This window comes from Hyaena hyaena, unplaced genomic scaffold, assembly GCF_003009895.1.
Source record: "Hyaena hyaena isolate Hyena2069 unplaced genomic scaffold, ASM300989v1 scaffold_41, whole genome shotgun sequence".
In the NCBI taxonomy this organism is placed as follows: Eukaryota; Metazoa; Chordata; class Mammalia; order Carnivora; family Hyaenidae; genus Hyaena; species Hyaena hyaena.
The window spans coordinates 1,714,945-1,735,417 of record NW_024080673.1 but is presented as its reverse complement, the minus strand read 5'-3'; the positions used below and the strand labels follow the sequence as shown (position 1 = coordinate 1,735,417).

General features: G+C 39.3%; 1 protein-coding gene across 2 annotated transcripts in view; it reads left to right on the top strand.

Moving 5' to 3' along the window:
- The window catches only part of ACMSD (aminocarboxymuconate semialdehyde decarboxylase), a 57,387-nt gene that overhangs the window by 22,188 nt on the left and 14,726 nt on the right, over positions 1–20,473 (top strand). For both annotated transcript variants that reach the window (XM_039229957.1, XM_039229958.1), the window contains 4 exons: positions 582–818; positions 5,448–5,541; positions 8,521–8,616; positions 9,650–9,822. In XM_039229957.1, coding sequence (XP_039085888.1) covers positions 582–818; positions 5,448–5,541; positions 8,521–8,616; positions 9,650–9,822 — 600 coding nt within the window. The remainder of the gene's footprint in view (positions 1–581; positions 819–5,447; positions 5,542–8,520; positions 8,617–9,649; positions 9,823–20,473) is intronic.

Genomic DNA, 20,473 nt, shown 5'->3' with positions numbered 1-20,473 from the left:
GGAGAGTACAAATTCCTGGCAGTGGGGGGAAGTTAAAAGGAAAGAGGATAATGAAGAAGGGAGAGTTAGGGGAACAGAGAGCCAACCATCTGCATTTAGCATTTTGCTAAGGTAACTTTTGAGTGTCACCACCAACGGGAAGGATGGGGAGGAACACAGACAGAGACAGGAAAGGATCCATGATGAGGCATGAGAGGGAGGTGTACTGCTGGTGGTGTCCTGCTTGGAGGAGCTGTAGTGCTCTGTGTTCAGCCTTTCAGGCCTTTTCTGAGCTGTGGTGGGTGGGGGAGTGTGGCCCATCCTCATTCCATCTCTTCTACAGAATGACAGCAGGCCCAGTAATTGTGTCCATCCCTCCCAATGATAGTTTCAATTTTTCTCATTAATCAGCAATATACTAGCTGTTTTCTGCTTCAGGGCCCCTTGCAGCCAGTGCCTATCTGAATCTGTGCCCCAGCTTGCTGAGTGGTAAAGCCATGGAGAGTGACAAATAGTTCAGCCCAAGGGAGGGGTTTCTCAGAGCAAATAACTAAAGAAGTAGGTCTTGAACAATATGGTTCTCCCTTACCTGTTTCTTCCAGGCCAAACCTCAGGACACTTTAGACCTGTGCCAGCTTTTAAACAATGACCTAGCTGCCACCGTTGCGAAGCACCCCAAGAGGTTTGTGGGTCTGGGGACATTGCCCATGCAGGCCCCTGAGCTGGCCGTCAAGGAGATGGAGCGCTGTGTCAAGGAGCTGGGTTTTCCCGGGGTCCAGATTGGCTCCCACATCAACGAGTGGGACCTGAATGCACAGGAACTCTTCCCCGTCTACACAGTGAGTATGCAATGCTTGCTCAGCCACCGTGCAGCCAGGCCAGGTACTGTGCTCAGTGCTGGGGGACAGAACATCAGTGTGCCACTCCCCTGGCAGAGGGAGAGAAAGATGCCTGATGGCATGCTACACATAGCAAAAAATGTGGACAGTTCCCCAAAAGGAATGGGCCATCCCACTAGAAGCGGGCCAAGTAGAAATACTTCCCTGATCAGCCCAGAGTTGGTTCAGGGAAATCTCTTTTACTTTCCATCACCCATGCTCTCTTCCTACTCTTTTATTTGGAAGCTGAAATATGCTTATTTCATAATAATGCATTCAATACCCTTATCACTGCCATGGTGTAAAAGACCATGTTAGTGACATGCAAAAAAAAATTATTTTGCCTTAGGAAAAAAAAAAACTTTTTCAAATTATGAAGTGATTTTGAAGAAATTCTGGAAAATACAGAAAAGCATAAAGAGAAAAACAAAAATAACCCATAATCCCACTACCCAAAGGTAAATGACCACTGTTATTATATATTTCATTTGATTCTTTGCTTGCATGTTTCTGCAAATATCTATATTTTGAAGAAATCTGAATTCTACTACACATGTGATTTTTATCCTAACCAAAAATTTCCAATATAAATAAAAATCTGTTAATGTGTGGTTTTTAAATAACTGCATAATATTCCAACATACAGATATGTTTTCATTTATTTAACCAGTCTGCAATTAAGATACTTCTAAGCCATATATTTTGAAAGTGTAATTAAAATGTGTAATACAAAACAAAGCCACCAAAATGCTAACGTTTGATGAAACTCCCTGGTGAGTATATGGAAGTTCATGGTACTATTGCTTACAACTTTCTATTTTTGAAATATTGCATTATAAAATATATTTTTAGGAACTCAGAGCCATTTTCATCTCTTTAGTATCCACCTAGAGTGCCCACAGTCCCACGGTCCTCTCTACCAGTCTTCCTCACCCTGCTGTTCTTTCCGCAAATAAATCTGCTTTTCTTAGTATCATAAATCAAGGTGCATACTTCTATATTCAATTGCACTTTCTTATTTCTTCTCTCCTAGAATTATAACAATATTGTTTTCTATCCTTTTCATTGTAAATGGAAAATTTTCAATAATGCATTAAATAGATGTAGGTGGACTCATCAGGCACTGTAATCACTGATCATCTATGTATTCCTTTGATATTTATTGAACTCTGAGACATGCAAAAATGTTTCCATGTCTTTTATCTATGAATGCTGCCCACCAACTGGGGAGTGGGGTATCTGTTAAATTGCCTCCTAAGTAACCTGAAAGATTTAATGTTCCTCTAAATACTGAACTCCCTGAAGATTTCTGGCGACAGTGACTGAGCTGATGCAGTGAATGTTTTCTATAAACTTTAATGGGCTTTGAAAGAGGATTTATTTACTTGTTCACACTTGTGTGTTTCAACACAGTGTGAGCAAGCCTTCAGCTGCAAGTCATTTTATTATTCACTAGGATTGGGTTTATGAATTACTAAGGAGCTCAAAAAGCAAGAGCTGCCAGTTGCCTTCCAAATGGATATTTTCCATATGACTAGCTCAATCCATCATTCATTCTAAATAAGCTGTTTTGGGCTCTGCTGGTCTCCCAGGGGATTCAGAAGAGCATCCCGGCCCCAGCTGACTTGTGACGTCCTAGGGATGGCAGCACATGTCCTTGGTTAGCAAGACTTGGCAGCTTCACTGGTCTCTAGCTAGTGTCAATAACATGGCTGAAGCAAATGAGAGGAGTCACCATGAGCCAAGTTGACTTTGTCACTTCAAGGGTATCCTGGAGTTCCAAAGTGTTTAACCATCCCCTTCATCTCCTAGACCACCCTTCTTAGTGAGTGAACCCAACCATACGTGCTCAGGTCAGTTTTCAAGCACAAAAATGACCTTGTTACAAGTATGAGGCAGACAGACATAGTAGCAGATCACCTGCCTCTCCCATTTATCAGCCACAAGACCTGAGTGAGTTACCTAGCCTCTATTTGTCTTAGTTTCTTTCTCTGTAAAATGACAGAAATAACAATGCTGATCCCAGAAAGTGTAATGTTAAGTGAAATAAGTCAGAGGAAGACAAATGCCATACGATTTGACTTATATGTGGAACCTAAAAGACAAATGAACAAACCAAAACAGTAACAGACCCAATAAACACAGCTGACAAACTAGTGGCTGACAGAGAGGAAGAGGGTACAGGATAGGCAAACTGGGTGAAGGGGCGGAGGAGGTACAGGCTTCCAGTTATGGAATGAATAAGTCACGAGGGCAAAAGGTACAGCACAGGAAATATAGTCAATGATATTATAATAGACTTGTATTGTAACAGAAGGTGGCTAGCTCGTTTGAGCACAGTGTAACATACAAAGTTGTTCAAATTGCCATATTGTACACCTGAAAGTCATGTAACATCGTGTGTCAACTATATTTCAATTTTTCAAAACATTCATCTTATAAAGGATTAAATTAATCAATAATTGTAAAATTCTTATAGCAGCTTTGGCACATGGTAAGTTCTCAGTTAATGTGAGTTATCATGATTTTGAGAGTTTAAGTGTCTTTTTGTGTTCTCTACAATGCCTCACATACAGAAGGGATCAAAAATATTTACTAATTTGAATTGAATAGAAATGTACTGTCATAGGCACATAAAGTTACATCCTAATGAGGAGTCAAATCCCACAGAGATACCATGATTTTGTAATTTTGTCAAGTCAGCCCATCCCAAGAAGATGACCCCGACTACACCCATTATCAGAAACTAATTAGCTCCTTTCCCTTCTGCCCCCAGAACCTGATGAATTAGAAACGCTTTCTCCAACCTACTCTTTATCTGCTACTTCCAGAATCCCTTATTGTCCAAGAATTGCTTCCCCATTTTATTTTTTTATTTATTTCATGTTTATTTATTTATTTTGAGAGAGAGAAAACATTTGCATGAACAGAGGAGGGGCAGAGAGAGAGAGAGAGAGAGAGAGAGGAAAGAGGGAGAATCCCAAGCAGGCTCTGCGCTGTCAGCACAGAGCCTGATACAGACCTCAGTCTCATGACTGTAAGATTACAACCTGAGCGGAAATCAAGAGTTGGACACTTAACCAACCCAGCCACCCAGGCACCATGCTTTTCATTTTAAAAATGCTGAAGTCCAGAACTCACATTGCATCAGCCCATTTAACCCACATATTAATATGTAAAAGTAGGATGAATCACTCCAGCACCTCAATATATTTGGGAAAGATGCATTACGGAAAATCTGTTTTGAACCTTGTTAAGTACTCATACTTAATGCCTACTCAGGGGACTTTTTTAAATTAAACATTTTGTTGCATAAAGATCATTCTATCCAGATAGGATTTCTACTTCCAAGAAGGCCCTGGAACAAGTTTGCCCATGACAGTCATCTCAGTACCTGCCCAGCTGAGGCACTGAGAGCGCTTGACTTTCTAAAGTCATCTCATTCTCAACAGACTATTCAGGGACTCAGCTGGGCTCCTAAGGCTTCGTGAGTATCCAAAGGTCCCCAGAAATTCCCATCTGGTGTCAGGCTCTGAGTGGCTGATGGCTTGGGTCAGGCCAGCCTGCTCCAGCCCAGTCAGGAGCCTCTGGCCACCAGTGCATCACTTCTTCACTTTCCACATCCTCAGGTTTCTAAGTGAGGAGAAATCAGGGGAACACACTAGTCCTGACTGTAGGGATACAATATGAACAGTCCTTCTAAAAGAATGGATAAGTAGGAAGTAGCAGGGGGAATTTCTCTTGCATTTGAGATGTTGGATCAGTCCCTAAGCATTTTGCTCTCAGCCAAAACAGCTGAATGATGGATGCTTCCTGTGACTTTTTTTGCCAAACAACATACTAAATTCATCAACCTCAAAGGTAAATCCACCAACCCCCTTATTAATTTTAAGCGACATTTTTATTTTCTAAGCAGGAGCAGAATTTCTCAATGACTCTTTTATATAGATCAAGAAACAACTTCAAAAATATTTTAGCTTATTGGGGCACCTGGGTGGCTTAGTCGGTTGAGTTTCCAACTTCAGCTCTGGTCATGAACTCATGGTCCATGGATTTGAGCTGCGTGTCAGGCTTTGTACTGACAGCTCAGAGCCTGGAGCCTGCTTTAGATTCTGTCTCTCCCTCTCTCTCTGCCCCTTCCCCACTCGTGCTCTATCTCTCGCTCCCTCAAAAACAAATAAATAAATAAAAACAAGGGGCGCCTGGGTGGCTTAGTCGGTTAAGCGTCCGACTTTCGCTTAGGTCATGATCTCGCCATTCGTGGGTTCGGGCCCCGCGTCGGGCTCTGTGCTGACAGCCAGCTCAGAGCCCGGAGCCTGTTTCAGTCTGTGACTCCCTCTCTCTCTGACCCTCCCCTGTTCACACTGTCTCTCTCTCTCTCTCTCTCCTAGAAATAAATAAAACATTTAAAAAAATAGATTAAAAAAATAAAATAAAAATAAATAAAAACAAAATTAAAAATATTTTAGCTTATTTACTCAGATCAATATAGACACAGAGAAAAATAATTTTCCTAAAATAGTACCCTATATTTGCTGGTTCACCCAAATAACTCTCCCCTTCTCTCTCTCTCTCATTGCTTCTTTAAAGGTAGCTGAAAAGCTGAATTGTTCCCTATTTGTCCACCCCTGGGACATGCAGATGGACGGACGAATGGCCAAATACTGGCTCCCTTGGCTTGTAGGTCTGTGTCAGCTCAGAGTCTGGAAAAGAGAATAAAGCCTTTGGTTTTTTTTCCAGTTATCTCTGGAACACTAATATGTCAAAAAGAGTAGTGTGAATAATGAACAGGATTGTGAGTTGTTGAGCTTTTAGATAAGTGATATATATATTATCTTATTTAATTTTACTCAGATCCACACAAAATTCTTGAGGTTAACATCATAATAACCACTTTATAGGTAGAGAAACTGAGTCTTGGAGTGGTTAGATAAGTTGTCCAAGTCATACAGTTAATAAGCAAAAATGGAATTTACACAACTCTGTCTGACTTCAAAGCTACCTCACTACACAGACTCCCAAAAAGGTCCCCAAAATAAGTAACCATGCCTATCTAATAGATTTTTTTAAGGAACCAATAATAGCATCAGCTCTTACAAATGAGAACCCTGGAGTTACAAGTACAAGGTCAATTTCGAACACCGAAGGATCTGAGGCCCTAGATCGTAGATGACCCAGGCTTTTAATTTTCCTGTTATCTGCGCCTCTCTTCTGCTCTTTGTTCCTGCACTATTCATTCACAGTTCTACATGAGCAGGAAAGGAGAGGGAAAAAGGAGAGACCTCTACTTGGCCTATCCAATTTCTTCTTATTATCTCTGATAACAAGAAATGGAGACAGGTGTGACTGTGGCCACAAGTAAAAAGTGCAGCTCATCTATAAACCCAATGAATAGTGGGGTTCCCAGATGAACAACCCTGGGTTTTCTTTAGGGAGGCCATTATCCATTCTCCCCTCAGCCCAATTAGTACAAGTAATTATAAAGGAATCACCACAAAAAATTAAATGAAGCAATATATTGAAAGTAAGAAAACTGAATTTCAGTTCCAGCCAGTCTCTATGTCTCTGTATAACATGTGGCAAATCATTTTACCTTCTTAGGCTCATTTCTCATGTTAAAATGGGAGAAGCTGGTCTGGATTATCTTTCTGCTCTGACATTTTATGCCTCTGTGATTTTTTTTTTTGGAGACCAATGTATCTAGTAAGGCAGCTTCCTACCCATCCCCCACCAAATTCTCGAGCAACAATAAAAAAGAATAGATAACCTAAGGGGCACCAATGCTGTCCAGCTCCAAAGAAAATCTTATCCTAATGCAACATAACACTTTGACAAGTCCCACAAACTTATTTACATTACAACCTCCCACATGAAAAACAGAGAGAACATATGCATAACGAGACATTTCATCATTCATTTATGCAACAGATAAATGTTGATCCTCTCTAGCATGATGGGCCCTGTACCTGGCACTATGGATACTGACATGGACAAAACCTCTGCCCTAAAGCCTGTGTTCTGGTTAGACGAAAGAGCTGACAAGCAAATGTATAGACCATAAATAAACAAACAGGCTAATTTCAGAATTCTATTGTGGATGGAGAAGTGGTCATTAGCAGATTAAAGAATTGCCAGCAGGGAAGGGCCAAGATGCAACGGACGCTGAAAATATTCCACTTTGGCTCCTGTATGGAGAATGGATTATGCAATTATGGTCCAAGTAATTCATGGAAAGCAGAATTACAGGACCAAAAGGAAGTGATGCTGTCCATCTCCATCCCCCAGCTTCAGGAAGCTCTGCCCACAAACTCCTCCCCTGTGGACATGAATCCATTGTGCTTCCAGAATTCCCAGAAGGTCGGGAAGCCAGAGACGTCTCTGTCCATAGAGCAATGAGACGCTTGGAGCAGGATGAGCATCTAGTAAAGCCCCATTTGGCGGCCAGAGAGTCAGTCTTCCCCAGAAGGTACAGATTTGCATGTGGATCTCCCAGAGATTTTTTTAAGTCACAGTCTGAATAGCAGTTGCCTGGAAATGTAAACCAGACTAACTGTGGAGATAAAGCTGTCAGCATGGAAAAGCTGCTTCTTCTAGGAGCACAAAGTGCTTGAAATAATTCATTTTAATCTAGTTATTTTCAACCTCATCTCTAAGAAGCAGCAAAGATTTGGCAGGAATTATAGTTTTAGTTAATATTTATCGAGCACTAAGGAGCAAGAACAAACCCATTCTACATATGAAGAAACTGAAGCACAGAAAAGCAACTAATAATTGTTGTGCACCTCTCATGTGAAGCTCTGGCTGGAAACTTTCCCAACATCATCGTTTGCAAGGTTCCAAATAGTCTTGCAACATGGGCAACAGTGTCCCCATTTTATAGGTGAAGAAGCACAAGTCGGAGGATGTTAAATAATTTGTCAAAGGGCCAGGAAGCAGCACTGGGTGTTATATGGAAACCAACTTGACAATAAACTACATTAAAAATAAATAAATAAATAAAAATAATACAAAAAATAAAAATAATACAAAAAATAAAAATAATACAAAAAATAAAAATAATACAAAAAATAAAATAAAATAAAATAAAATAAAATAAAATAAAATAAAATAAAATAGAATACAATAAAAAGAAATTCTGTAGGGACACCTGGGCGGCTCAGTCGGTTGAGCATCTCACTCTTGATCTCAGCTCAGGTGATGATCTCAAGTTTGTGAAATCAAGCCCTGCCTCAGACTCTGCAAGCTTTCCTTCTCTCTCTGCCCCTCCCCCACAAAATAAATAAATAAATAAACCTTAGAAAAAAAGGGGAAAAAAAGGCCAGGAAGCAGAAGATTGGAAGGGTTAGGGTTCAACCCAGACTCATTTACTCTGCTTGCTCTACCACATCCGAAAGTGAAGCTGGAGGAATCAGGACAAAAGCTGGGTCTTCTGGCTCCTTGACTGTGTTGGCCATTAAATGACTCCCCCTGCAAGGGGCACACAGGAAGCTTCAGATGGTCTGCTTGCCAAAGTAAAGGCTTGTCCACAACCAAGCCATGCTGAGGCAGCAGGACCTCATGTTTGTCACAACCACAGCAAGCTGCCATTCCCCAACCACTAGCATCACCGAGCTTCTCGCTTGAGATGACAAGCCCTGTGTCCTGTGACTGTTTCCTCTTTTAGGAATGCCAGCAGAGACCACCATGGCCATCTGCTCCATGATCATGGGAGGAGTGTTTGAGAAATTTCCTAAACTCAAAGTGTGTTTTGCACATGGAGGTAAGACCCTATCTGTATTACTCAGCTCGAACTACCATAACAAAATACCACTGACTTGGTGGCTTAAGCAACAGGACCTTATTTACTCACAGTCCAGGAGTCTAGAAGTCCAAAATCAAAGAGCCGGCAGGTTTGGTTTCTGGTGAGACCTGTCTTCCGGGATGACACGAGGCTACTTTCTCACTGTGTCCTCACATGGCCTTTCCTCTGTGCATGCACAGAGAGACAAAGATTTCTGGGGTCTCTTCCTCTTCTAACAAGAACACTAATCCTATCAGATTAAACTTATTAAACCTTATGACTTCATTTAACCTTAATTACCTCCTTAAAGGGCCTGTGTCCAAATACAGTTATATTGGGGGTTAGGGCTTCAACATATTAATTTGAGGGACATAATGCAACCCATAACACGCTTGCAGCTATCATTCTAGTCATAAAATATATGATGGTTTGGGGACTAAATTCCATTTTTGTAGTTGGTCAAGTTAGTTTCGTTGGCATAGTTTTTATTTTGTTTAAATCCCTCTCGTCAGACTACAGGCTCTCCAGTTTGCAATAGCCCCTACCATTCACTATTATTTACAAATTGGCCTATTTCAGTCATTTACATTTCCTGCTTGGTCCTTGTAGGAACTGGAGTTTGTGACTCTTGGGCACACACACACACATACCCCCACAACCACCACTTTTGATGGTTGCATACAGGGCAATACATTTTATGGATAGGCCATCATTATTTGGACATTCCCAGCTGATAGGTTGCCTCTGTATTTTGCTATTTTAAGCATGCTACATTTGAAAACCTTGACCACATATCTTTACACACTGGTCTTCTTTCTTTAGAATAAAGTCCTCAAACATGAATTCATAGATGAGCTCATATCATTTGTTTTGGGTCATCTCCCAGCATTTGGGTCCCCATAGATTCTTTGTAAATAAAGACTACAGTAACTTCTCTTTGCATACAATATGACGGTTGAAAAATATCCTTTCCAATTGACACTAACCCCTCACTAATGGGTTTTACTCGCAGGTGGTGCCTTCCCTTTCACAGTAGGAAGAATTTCCCATGGATTCAACATGCGCCCAGATCTGTGTGCCCAGGACAATCCAACCAACCCAAAGAAATACCTAGGATCCTTTTACACAGACTCCTTGGTTCACGACCCTCTGGCACTCAAACTGTTAACAGATATCATAGGAAAGGTAAGTCAGGTCTGCCATGTGGATGGCTTATGGGAGCAGAGTGTAGGATCAGCAACTAGTTACTTGGCCTCTCTCTGAAAAAGGGATAGAAGAAAAGGCATTAGAAGAAAGGGGAAGGACAGTGATGTTTGGGATTAAATTTACTTGCACACAAGATCCTCTCCAGAACCTCCTTCAACATAGAGTGTGTTTCACCAGGGAATCATTATATATGCCAGAGAAATCCCAAATAATCTTCACAAGCTGGGTAGTTCCCTTAGATCAGCTCCTGCTCCTTAGGGTCATCTCTATACCCATCCAAAATGACATGTCGCAATATGGTAAGCAGGAAAGAGCTACAAGTTTTGAAGTCGAATTGACCTGGGTCAATTCTAGGCTCTACCTCTTACTGATTTGGTAAATTATAAACCCAACTGTCCTCATCCACTAAATGAAAATTGGAACATTAAAGAAGAAGGAAATGACACTTTCCAGGGAGGCAGGGGAAGATGGTGAAGGGTCTGTGTACCACCTGAAATTTCTTTCTGGAATAACATGACCTTCATTTTTAAAACACTTCTCTTATTTGGCCGAAAAGCTTCTCTAAGCTTCACAAGAACACATCTGTCTTTTGTTGTCATCTGCATATCTCCCTGTTGGTGGCATTTCCACTTTTAAGTATTTTTGAAAATGCTAATTCATTACCCAAGGGATACAGGAGTGCTGATGCATAGGGGCACATGTACCACAATGTTCATAGCAGCACCCTCAACAATAGCCAAAACGGAAAGAGCCTAAATGTCCATCAACTGACGAATGGATCAAGAAGATGTGGTTTATCTATATAATGGAATACTACATGGCAATGAGAAAGAATGAAATCTGGTCATATGTAGCAACACGGATGGAACTTGAGGGTGTTATGCTGAGTGAAATAAGTCAGGCAAAGAAAGACAGATATCATATGCTTCCACTTATAGGAGGATTAGGAGAAACTTAATGGAGGACCATGGGGGAGAAGAAGGGGAAAAACAGTTGGGGAGAGGGAAGGAGGCAAACCATAAGAGACTCTTGAATGCTGAGAACAAACTGAGGGCTAATGGGAGTGGGAGGGGAAGGAGGGGGTGATGGGCATGGAGGAGGGCAATTGTGGGGATGAGTACTGGGTGTTATATGGAAACCAACTTGACAATAAACTATTTAAGAAAAAAAAAAGAAAATGCTAAGTCATCAAGTTACATGATTTTTAGGGCAAAGTCCAGTTTGAATTAGAGAAAAGTCTGAAAAATTTACTATTTCAATTCAAAATTATTTCTAAATATCTATAGACAGTTTCCAAATTCTCCTCAGGAAAAAAAAATAAGTTTTTCTTTAAAAATATGGGCATATTTAAAGATTTGCAATATGGCACTTGGATGGAGAGTAGATGCTAAGGTATTTAAAATGTTGCCTAGCAGAAAAAGAGGTCCATCATTTCAAAGTTGCAAGAAGTTCTCTGTCTCTAGAATGGGGACTTCATCCTACTTTAAAGCTCACTGTTTCTGTGGCTTAAGAAACTCACTAGACTATAAATGTTAAACATTCTGGTTTGGTAATAAATTATATAGTTGAGCTGTGCTTCTGAGCCTTCTAGCTTTTATGTTGTTCCTGACAAAATTAGTGCTGAATGGATTGTGAATGTTGATGATCATTGGTTTGGACAGAGGGGTGATGGGGAGGAAATTACAAAAAGGAGAAACTAGAACAGACTGTGAGTTCTAGACTGTGAGCAGTAGAGAAGGGGGTGTGGAGAAGTGGAGTGGATTTGGGAAAAGAGTCATTCTAATGACCTCCCATCAAATCTAATACCCCTTGTATTCTCAGAAATAGTAACATCAGGAGAAAATGCCCCTGACAAATACAACATCCATTTTATGAGGGATACTATCCTCACCTTCAAACAACATTCAGGGCAAATTGCCGAGGAATCAGAGCAAAAGAAGAACATGGCACATGCCTTGTGGTAACCAGCAGATGGACTAGCGAGCACACGTGAGCATAGTTCTTTTAGAGATCTCCAGAAAAACTCAGAGGGCACTTTGCAGTTAGTGGTGTGCAGACCTTGCATTCAAACTGTGAAGGCTTGAGCCATTATAGCTTGGGCATCAAAAGCAAATGCGACCTCATTTTATGTGACCTCGCTGGCTGGTGAATCCAGGACATGGAAGCTGCATATATTAATAATTTGTATCCTCTCTAAAATATTAATGCTTCTTCATTCTAGTTATATTCACATTAGCAAAATGTCTCAAACACAATCCCCAAACTAAAATGCTAAGGAAAGTCCTAGCATGACACTCAGTCAAGAGAGAAACCTGTCCACATTAGAACACAAGGACAGAATGCTGTGAAAGGGAGGTCTCCAGGAAAGCAAAACTGGAACTCATAGATTATTTCATGGGCTTATGAGTTTGAAACAATGATTACCAGGCATTCAACAGATCTGTTAATGTATTAGGAACAAACAGTATGTAAATAGAAAATTAAGCAAATGAAAGAAAAGGAAATAATTTACTCCAAGAAAACAAACACCCATATGAGGGTAGGTAATCATTGTGAATTACTTGACTCATCAGTGAACAATATTTACAGTCGTAATAGTTTAAATACGATGTACTGGTTTAAGTGAAAATTCTAATTCTACTGGGAAAATGGAGGGGAGAAATTGGGGTAACAAAGCAATTCTCAAAGATCATGAAAGGAAGTCAGTAAATATTCTCTAAAGCTAATAAATTGAGAATAGAATAAGCTAATTACAGAAGAATGAAGGTAATTATCAGAAGATGCAAAGTTAAATACTGAAACTGGCTGTCTTGGAGGTTAAGAGGTAGGAAAGTAGGCACAAGACTGCTTTTAAAGATATTTCAATAATATCTGATTGTTTGACTATGTATAGGAATTACTTCGATAAATCAAAATTTTACATAATACCCTAAGAACAAATAGAGAGAACACATACAGACTGAATAGAATAATAAATATTTATATAAATAATATATTATGAATAAATATATAATATGTATTATAAATATATATATACCAAATATAAATATATATATACCAACACTATTTGAGTTCCTACTATTCCTAAAACACTGTGCTAAGTGGAGGACCTAAATTAAATAATCTCTGACAGGTGTGAGGTGATATCTTATTGTAGTCTTGATTTGTATTTCCCTGATGAGGAGTGATGTTGAGCATCCTTTCTTGTGTCTGTTAGTCATCTTTATGTCTTCTTTGGAAAAATGTCTCTTCATATCTTCTGCCTATTTTTTAATTGGATTATTCATTTTTGAGGTGTTTAGTTTTATAAGTTCCTTATATATTTCAGATAATAAGCCTTTAGCGGATACATCATTTGCAAATATCTTCTCTCATTCTGGAGGTTGCCTTTGAGCTTTGTCGATTGTTTCCTTCAGTGTGCAGAAAGTTTTTATTTTGATGCAGTCCCAATAGTTTATTTTTGCTTCTGTTTCCCTTGCCTCTGGGAATATATCTAGAAAAGCGGTGTTATAGCCCATGTCAAAGACGTTACTGCCTGTACTCTCTTCTAGGATTTTGGTGGTTTCAGGTCTCACATTTACATCTTTCATCCATTTTTAATTGATTTTTGTGTATGATTTAAGAAAGTGGCGTAGTTTCATTCTTTTGCATGTTGCTGTCCAGTTTTCCTAACACCATCTGTTGAACAGATTGTCTTTTTCCCACTGGATATTCTTTCCTGCTTTTTAATTGACCATATAATTGTGGATTCATTTCTGGGTTTTCTATTCTGTTCGAGTGATCTTGTGTCTATTTTTGTGCCAGTACCACATTGCTCTGATCACTACAGCTTTGTAATATAACTTGAAGTCTGATATTCTGAAGCCCCCAGCTTTGCTTTGCTTTTCTGAGGTTAATTTGGCTATTTAGTGTCTTTTGTGGTCCCATACAAACTTTAGGATGGTTCATTCTAGTTCTGTGAAAAATGTTATTGGTATTTTTATAGGAATTGCATTAAATGTGTACTTTGTTTTGGGTAGTATAGACATTTTAACAATATTTGTTCCAATCCATGAGCACTGAATGTCTTCACATTTCTTTGTGTCATCTTCAATTTCTTTCATCATTTTTTCATAGTTTTCAGAATACAGGTCTTTCACCTCTTTGATTAGGTTTATTCCTAGGTATGGTATTGTTTTTGGTGCAATTGTAAAGAAGACTGATTCCTTAATTTCTCTTCCTGCTACTTCATTATTGGTGTATAGAAATGCAACAGATTTCTATACATTGATTTTATATCCTGCTACTTTACTGAATTCATGTATCAGTTCTAGCAATATTTTGTAGAGTTTTGTATTCTTTATATAGAGTATCATGTCATCTGCAAATAGTGAAAGTTTTGTATCTTCCTTGCCAATTTGGATCCCTTTTATTTCTTTGTGTTGTTTGATTGCATTGACTTACAGTACTATGTTGAATAAAAGTGGTGAGAGTGAACATTCCTGTCCTGTTTCTGACAAAGAGGAAGAGTTCTGTTTTTCCCCACTGAGGATGATGTTAGTGTGGGTTCTTCACATATGGCTTTTACTGCATTGGGGTGTGTTGCCTCTAAACGTACTTTGTTGACTCTGAGGTTTTATCATGAATGGGAATTGTACTTTGTTGAATGCTTTTTCTGCATCTATTGAAATGATCTTATAGTTCTTATCCTTCCTCTTATTAATGTGATGTATCACACTGATTGATCTGTGAATATTGAACCACCTTGCACCCAGGAATAAATCCCACTTAATTGGGGTGCATAATTTTTTCAATGTATTATTGGATTCGGTTTGCTGTATATTTTATTGAGAATTTTTGCATCCATGTTCATCAGAGATACTGACTTATAGTTCTCTTTTTTAGTGGAATCTTTATTTGTGCTTGGTATCAGCGTAATGCTGTCCTTATAAGATGAATTTGGAACTTTTTCTTCGTTTTCTATTTTTTGGAATAGTTTGAGAATAGGCATTAACTCTTCTTTAAATGTTTGGTAGAATTCACTTTTGAAGCCATCTAGCCATGGACTTTTGTTTTTTAGGAGTCTTGATTATTGATTTCATTTCTCTGCTGGTTATCAGTCTGCTCAAAATTTCTACTTCTTCCTGTTTCAGTTTTGGTAGGTTATATGTTTTTAGGAATTTATCCATTTCTTCTAAGTTGTCTAGTTTGTTGGCATATAGTTTTCCATAATATTCTTTCATAACTGTATTTCTGTGGTGTTGGTTGTTATTTCACATTTGTGATTTTATTTATTTGGTCCTTTCTCTTCTCTTTTTGATAAGTCTGATTAGAAGTTTATTGATTTTACTGATTTTTTTTCAAAGAACCAGCTCCTGGTTTCATTGACTTGTTCTGTAGCTTTTTTTAGGTTTCTACTTCATTTGTTTCTGCTCTAATCTGTATGATTTCCTTCCTTTTGCTGGCCTTAGGCTTCATTTTTTGTTCTTTTACTAGCCCCTCTAGGTATAAGTTTAGGTAGTTTATTTGAGATTTTTGTTGCCTCTTCAGGTAGGCTTGTATAACTATATACTTCCATCTTAGGACAGTTTTGCTGCATCCCAAAGATTTTTTTAAAAACTTTAATGTTTATTTATTTTTGAGAGAGAGAAAGAGTGCAAGTGGGGGAAGGTCAGAAAGAGAGGGAGACACAGAATCAGAAGCAGGCTCAAGGCTCTGAGCTGTCAGCACAGAGCCCAATGCAGAGCTCAAACTCACAAGTCATGAGATCATGACCTGAGCCAAAGTTGGACACTTAACTGACTGAGCCACCCCTGCATCCCAAAGATTTTGATGTTGTGTTTTCATTTTCTTTGCTTCATGTATGTTAGAATTTCTTATTTGACTTCCTAGCTGACCCAACCATTGTTTAGTACCATGATGTTTAACCTCCATCTATTTGTGGTCTTTCCAGATTTCTTCTTGTGGTCTACTTCTAGTTTCGTAGCATTGTACTTAGAAAAGATACATGGTATGACTTCATTCTTTTTGTATTTGTTGAGCCCTGTTTTGTAACCTAATATGTGATCTATTGTGAAGAATGTTCCATGTGCATTTGAAAAAAATGTATATTCTGGGTCACTTGAGTGGCTCAGTCAGTTAAGTGTCTGACTCTTTACTTTGGTGATTGTTTTGTATATTTGGTGGTCGTCCCATTATTATTATGTCCCATATTTGGGTGCATAAGTATTTACAATTATTCTATCTTCTTGTTGGATTGTCCCTTTTATTATTTTATAATGCCCTTCTTTGTCTCTTGTTACAGTTTTTCTTTTGAAGTCTAGTTTCTCCAATATAAATATTGGTACTCTGGCTTTCTTTTGACATTGATTTGCATTATAAATTTTTCTCCATCGCCTCACTCTCAATCTGTAGGTGTCATTAGGTCCAAAATGAGTCTCAAGGCATAATATAGATGGGTCTTGATTTTTATCCATTCTGACACCCTATGCATTTAGTCCATTTACATTCAAAGTAATTACTGATAGATCTTATTTATTGCCATTTTATTATTTATTTTGTGGTTGTTTCTGGATATTTTCTCTGATCCTTTCTTGTCTTCTTTCTTTCATGGTGTGCTAATTTTCTTTAGTGATATATTCAAATTTCTTTATCTGTATTCTTTGCATGATTATTAGTGGTTTTAATATATAGTTACCATTAGGGTGTATTTAACCTCTTCTGCAAATAGCAGTCTATATTAAGTAGGTAGTTGCTTAGGTCTGAACCCATTATCTTCTCCTCTCCTCCCCATATTTTAGATATATGTAATTATATATTATATCCTTTTTGTGCATTTGAGTTCCTTGACTGACTTTTACAGAAATATTCATTTTTTCTGCTTTGTGTTTCCTGCCTTTATCACTTTTGGTCTCTCCTTACCACTCAGAGAATCCCCTTTAATATTTCTTGCAAGGCTGGTTTAGGGTCATGAACTCCTTTAGTGTTTGTTCATCTAGGAAACTATCTCTCCTTCTATTCTGAATTATAAGCTTGCTGGATAGAGTATTACTTGCTGCAGATTTTTCCCATTCAGCACTTTGAATATATCAAGCCCTTCTGGCTTGCCATGGGTTTGTTGAAAAATCTCCAGCTAGATTTGTGAGTCTTCCCTTGTAAGTTAATGACTTCTTTTGTCTTTAAGTTTTTTTTCTTTGTTGCTATATTGTGCAAATTTAATTATATGTCTTGGTATTGGCCTGGTTTGTTGGCTTTTTTTTAAAAAAGTGTTTATTTTTTGAGAGAGCGAGAGCACAAGCAGGGGAGGGACAGAGAGAGATGGAGACAGAGGATCTGAAGCAAGCTCTGCACTGGCAGCAGAAGCCTGATGCAGGGCTCAAACTTATGAACTGGGAGATCATGACCTGAGCTGAAGTCAGATGCTTAACTGACTGTGCCACCCAGACACCCCTGGTTTTGTTGATTTTGACGGGAGTTCTGTTTCCTGGATCTGATGGTCTGTTTCCTTCCCCAGAATAGGGAAGTTTTCAGCTATTATTTCTGCAAAAAATTTTCTGTCCCCTTTTCTCTCTCTTCTTATGGGACTCCTACAATATGTATGTTATTACATTTGAAAGAGTCACTGAGCTCTCTAAGTCTATTTTCATTTTGCATGGTTCTTTCTTTTGTTCAACTCCACTGTTTCCCATTACTTTGTCTTCTCGGTCATAATTTGTTCTTCTGCTTCTTCCAGTCTGCTGTTCATTGTGTCAAGTGTGTTTCTAATCTCATTTATTGCTCTTGATCTCTGATTCTTTTTTAACTCTTTTATCTCTGTGGTAAGGATCTCATAATGTCTTTTCTCAAACCCAGTGAGTATCCTTATGATCATTATTTCAAATTGTCAATCAGGCATGTTACTCATATATGTTTCACTTAGATCTGACTGTGGCCTTATCTTGTTCTTTCATTTGTGATACATTTTTCTCTGTCTTTGCATTTTGTCTAAGTCTCTGTGTTCTCTTAGAAAAGCCAGTTAGGTCTACTGCTCTGGAAAGTAATAGCGTTATGAAAAAGAGGTCATATAGTGCCCAGAGCCTGGCACTTCAGGGAGTGTCTCTGGTGTGTGCTACATACACTCTGCTATTGGTTATTCTGGCTGCTCTGTCCTTCATGCTAGCCATCTGCAAAGGTTCTACTTGCCAGCTACGAGCAGCGTTTAGTCCCTGACCTGAATGTGAGGAGTTTTAGCTAGGTGTTCTCTGGTCTGCTTGTGAAAGGAGATCTATTACCACCTCCACTAGAACTAAAGCCGTGCAAAACTCTCTGGCCAGGTAATATGGTCTGTGCTGGTCTTATGAAGGAAGGGCCATTAGGCTGTAACTGAGGCAAGCATGACTAATAAGGGTGGTTCTTCCAGAGTGTGTGGGTGCAGGGCTTGGTGTAAGCAAGTTAGGCAGCCAGTGTATGTACTGTGCTGCCTCCCACAGCTGGCTCTGTGTTTATGCTGAGGGGCAAGGAAGGAAAATGGCATGGGGTTGCTCCTTTGCTCCTGGAGAAGTGTCTCTGTGAACACTGCCACTCACGGATGCACTCCAAGAAGAGCAAATAACCTTCTCTTGTGTGTCCCTGGAGCTTTTCAGATCAGTGTTTCCATGCTGTCTGCCCCTGGGTTGTTTGCCTGACTTCTCCTCAGGAGCAGTGCAGTCCTCTCCTGGCTCTATCCCAGCCAAGCCTCCTGACCTTTAAAACTCCAGGCTTTGGGGAACGCGGGTAGCTCAGTTGGTTAAGCATCCGACTTCGGCTCAGGTCATGATCTCACAGTCTTTGGTTCAAGCTCCATGTCGGGCTCTGTGCTGACAACTCAGAGCCTGGAGTCTGCTTCAGATTCTGTGTCCCCCTCTCTGCCCCTCCCCTGCTCGCTCTCTGTCTCTGTTTCTCAAAATAAAATAAAGACATTAAGAAAAACACCTATAAAAAAATAAATAAATAAAACTCCAGGCTTTAAGCCTTGACGGTTGTAGAACTAAAAAAATTCGGTCCCTCTCATTTTCCAGTGTTTTGGGGTAACATTCTCCTTGTGTGTTCCCCTGTGTGCTCCTCTCTCTCTCACCCGTCTCTATGGCAGCAGCTCCCCTCCACAGCAGCCATGAACTGTTTCTCCCCTAAACCACGTCTCCTCACTTAGCTTCTTCAGTGTGGCCTCTTCTCTCCCTTTAATTGTGGAGTTTGTTCTGTCAGTTTCAAGGTCAATTTCTGGGGTATTTAGAATGATTTAATAGTTATCTAGCTGTGTTCATGGGATAAGGCAAGCCTAGCATTCTCCTATTCCACAACCCTCTTCCTCTCCTCTCCTGCTCAGGTGACATTTCATATTAAGTCACTTATCCCTCTTACCTTCAGGTTCCTCAAATGTAAAATGGAAATGATAACCATGCAGAGTTGATGAGAGGAGCTGACATAATACTATGCCAAAAGACTATACAAATGTCAGCAATTTATATCACCTATTCTAGTGCCTTCCAGGTAGGAGGTGTTAAGTTAATGTCTGTTTAATTGAGATTTTATAATGGTTTTGCAGATATGAGGCTAATCTTACTTTGCATTGATTAAATTAAACCAGGCTCCTCCTCTGGGAAATTATGTCTCAGGGAACAAACTGATTCCTTTGCAAGGTAGAATTTTTGTAGTAAGCTACACTATAATAGAGTTATGTTGTATTTACTGCATATGCTACTAATGGAAGAGGCTAATGAGATTATAGCTAATTGTTCCTTTTCTAGAAGACAAATGAACTCTCTTCTGTTTGAATTTATTTAGCAAGCCACATCTTTCAGTGTTCACAGCATTCCCTGAAAATGTGAAAAAGTTAGTACAATCCCAGCAGGTGAGCAGTTTATTTCTTTTCCCTGGCAGGAATATTAATCATTAATATTATCCTCTCCGTAAGTCTTTGACCTCATAGGGAATGTGTGTTGCCAGCTTTCAAGAGGGAAAAGTATGTTGGGGCAGAGTGTTGGTGCTGAGACATCAATCAGGATTATCCACTGCCTAAGAAAGAAAGCCAGTGTCTATGTAGACAGTATAATTTCAGGATCCCAGAAGCGGCAACCATGGTAACTAAAAGGCCCACCATTAGAATTATTCCTTTGGGTTTACAGAGTCTTTAGAAAAGCCCTGTAAAATGTAGATGTTGTCAAATGTTACACTAGCACAGATATCCTTAAAAATTGGCTCATGAGCATGGTGAATCCCACAGGAATAGAATCCTGGATCAAAGAAGACAGAAGAAAGTTCTAGCTTTGGGGAAGACAGAATCTGGTGCGTTACTTAGGAACCTGAGCTATCACAAGAGCTTAAGTTTCCCTGATCTTGGAAATGGGGTAACAGTCATCCAAGTCCATATTCTATGCCTCCTTAATCAGGATTCGCCACGTAGTCCGTTTAAAACACAATCAATTTGTAGTTATGAGATACCAGGTGGTAAAAATAGCAATACAAAAAGTATTTTTAACTCAAGAAGTATTTATTAAGCATCTATCAACTGGAGATTGCTATTAAGCAATGGAGTATGTGACCTTCATCATACAAGACTATACCTTGAGGAATTTCTTCTCCCCACCTCTTCCTTGCTATCTCTTTTTCCTCTGAACAAAAAATCCCATTAATAAGA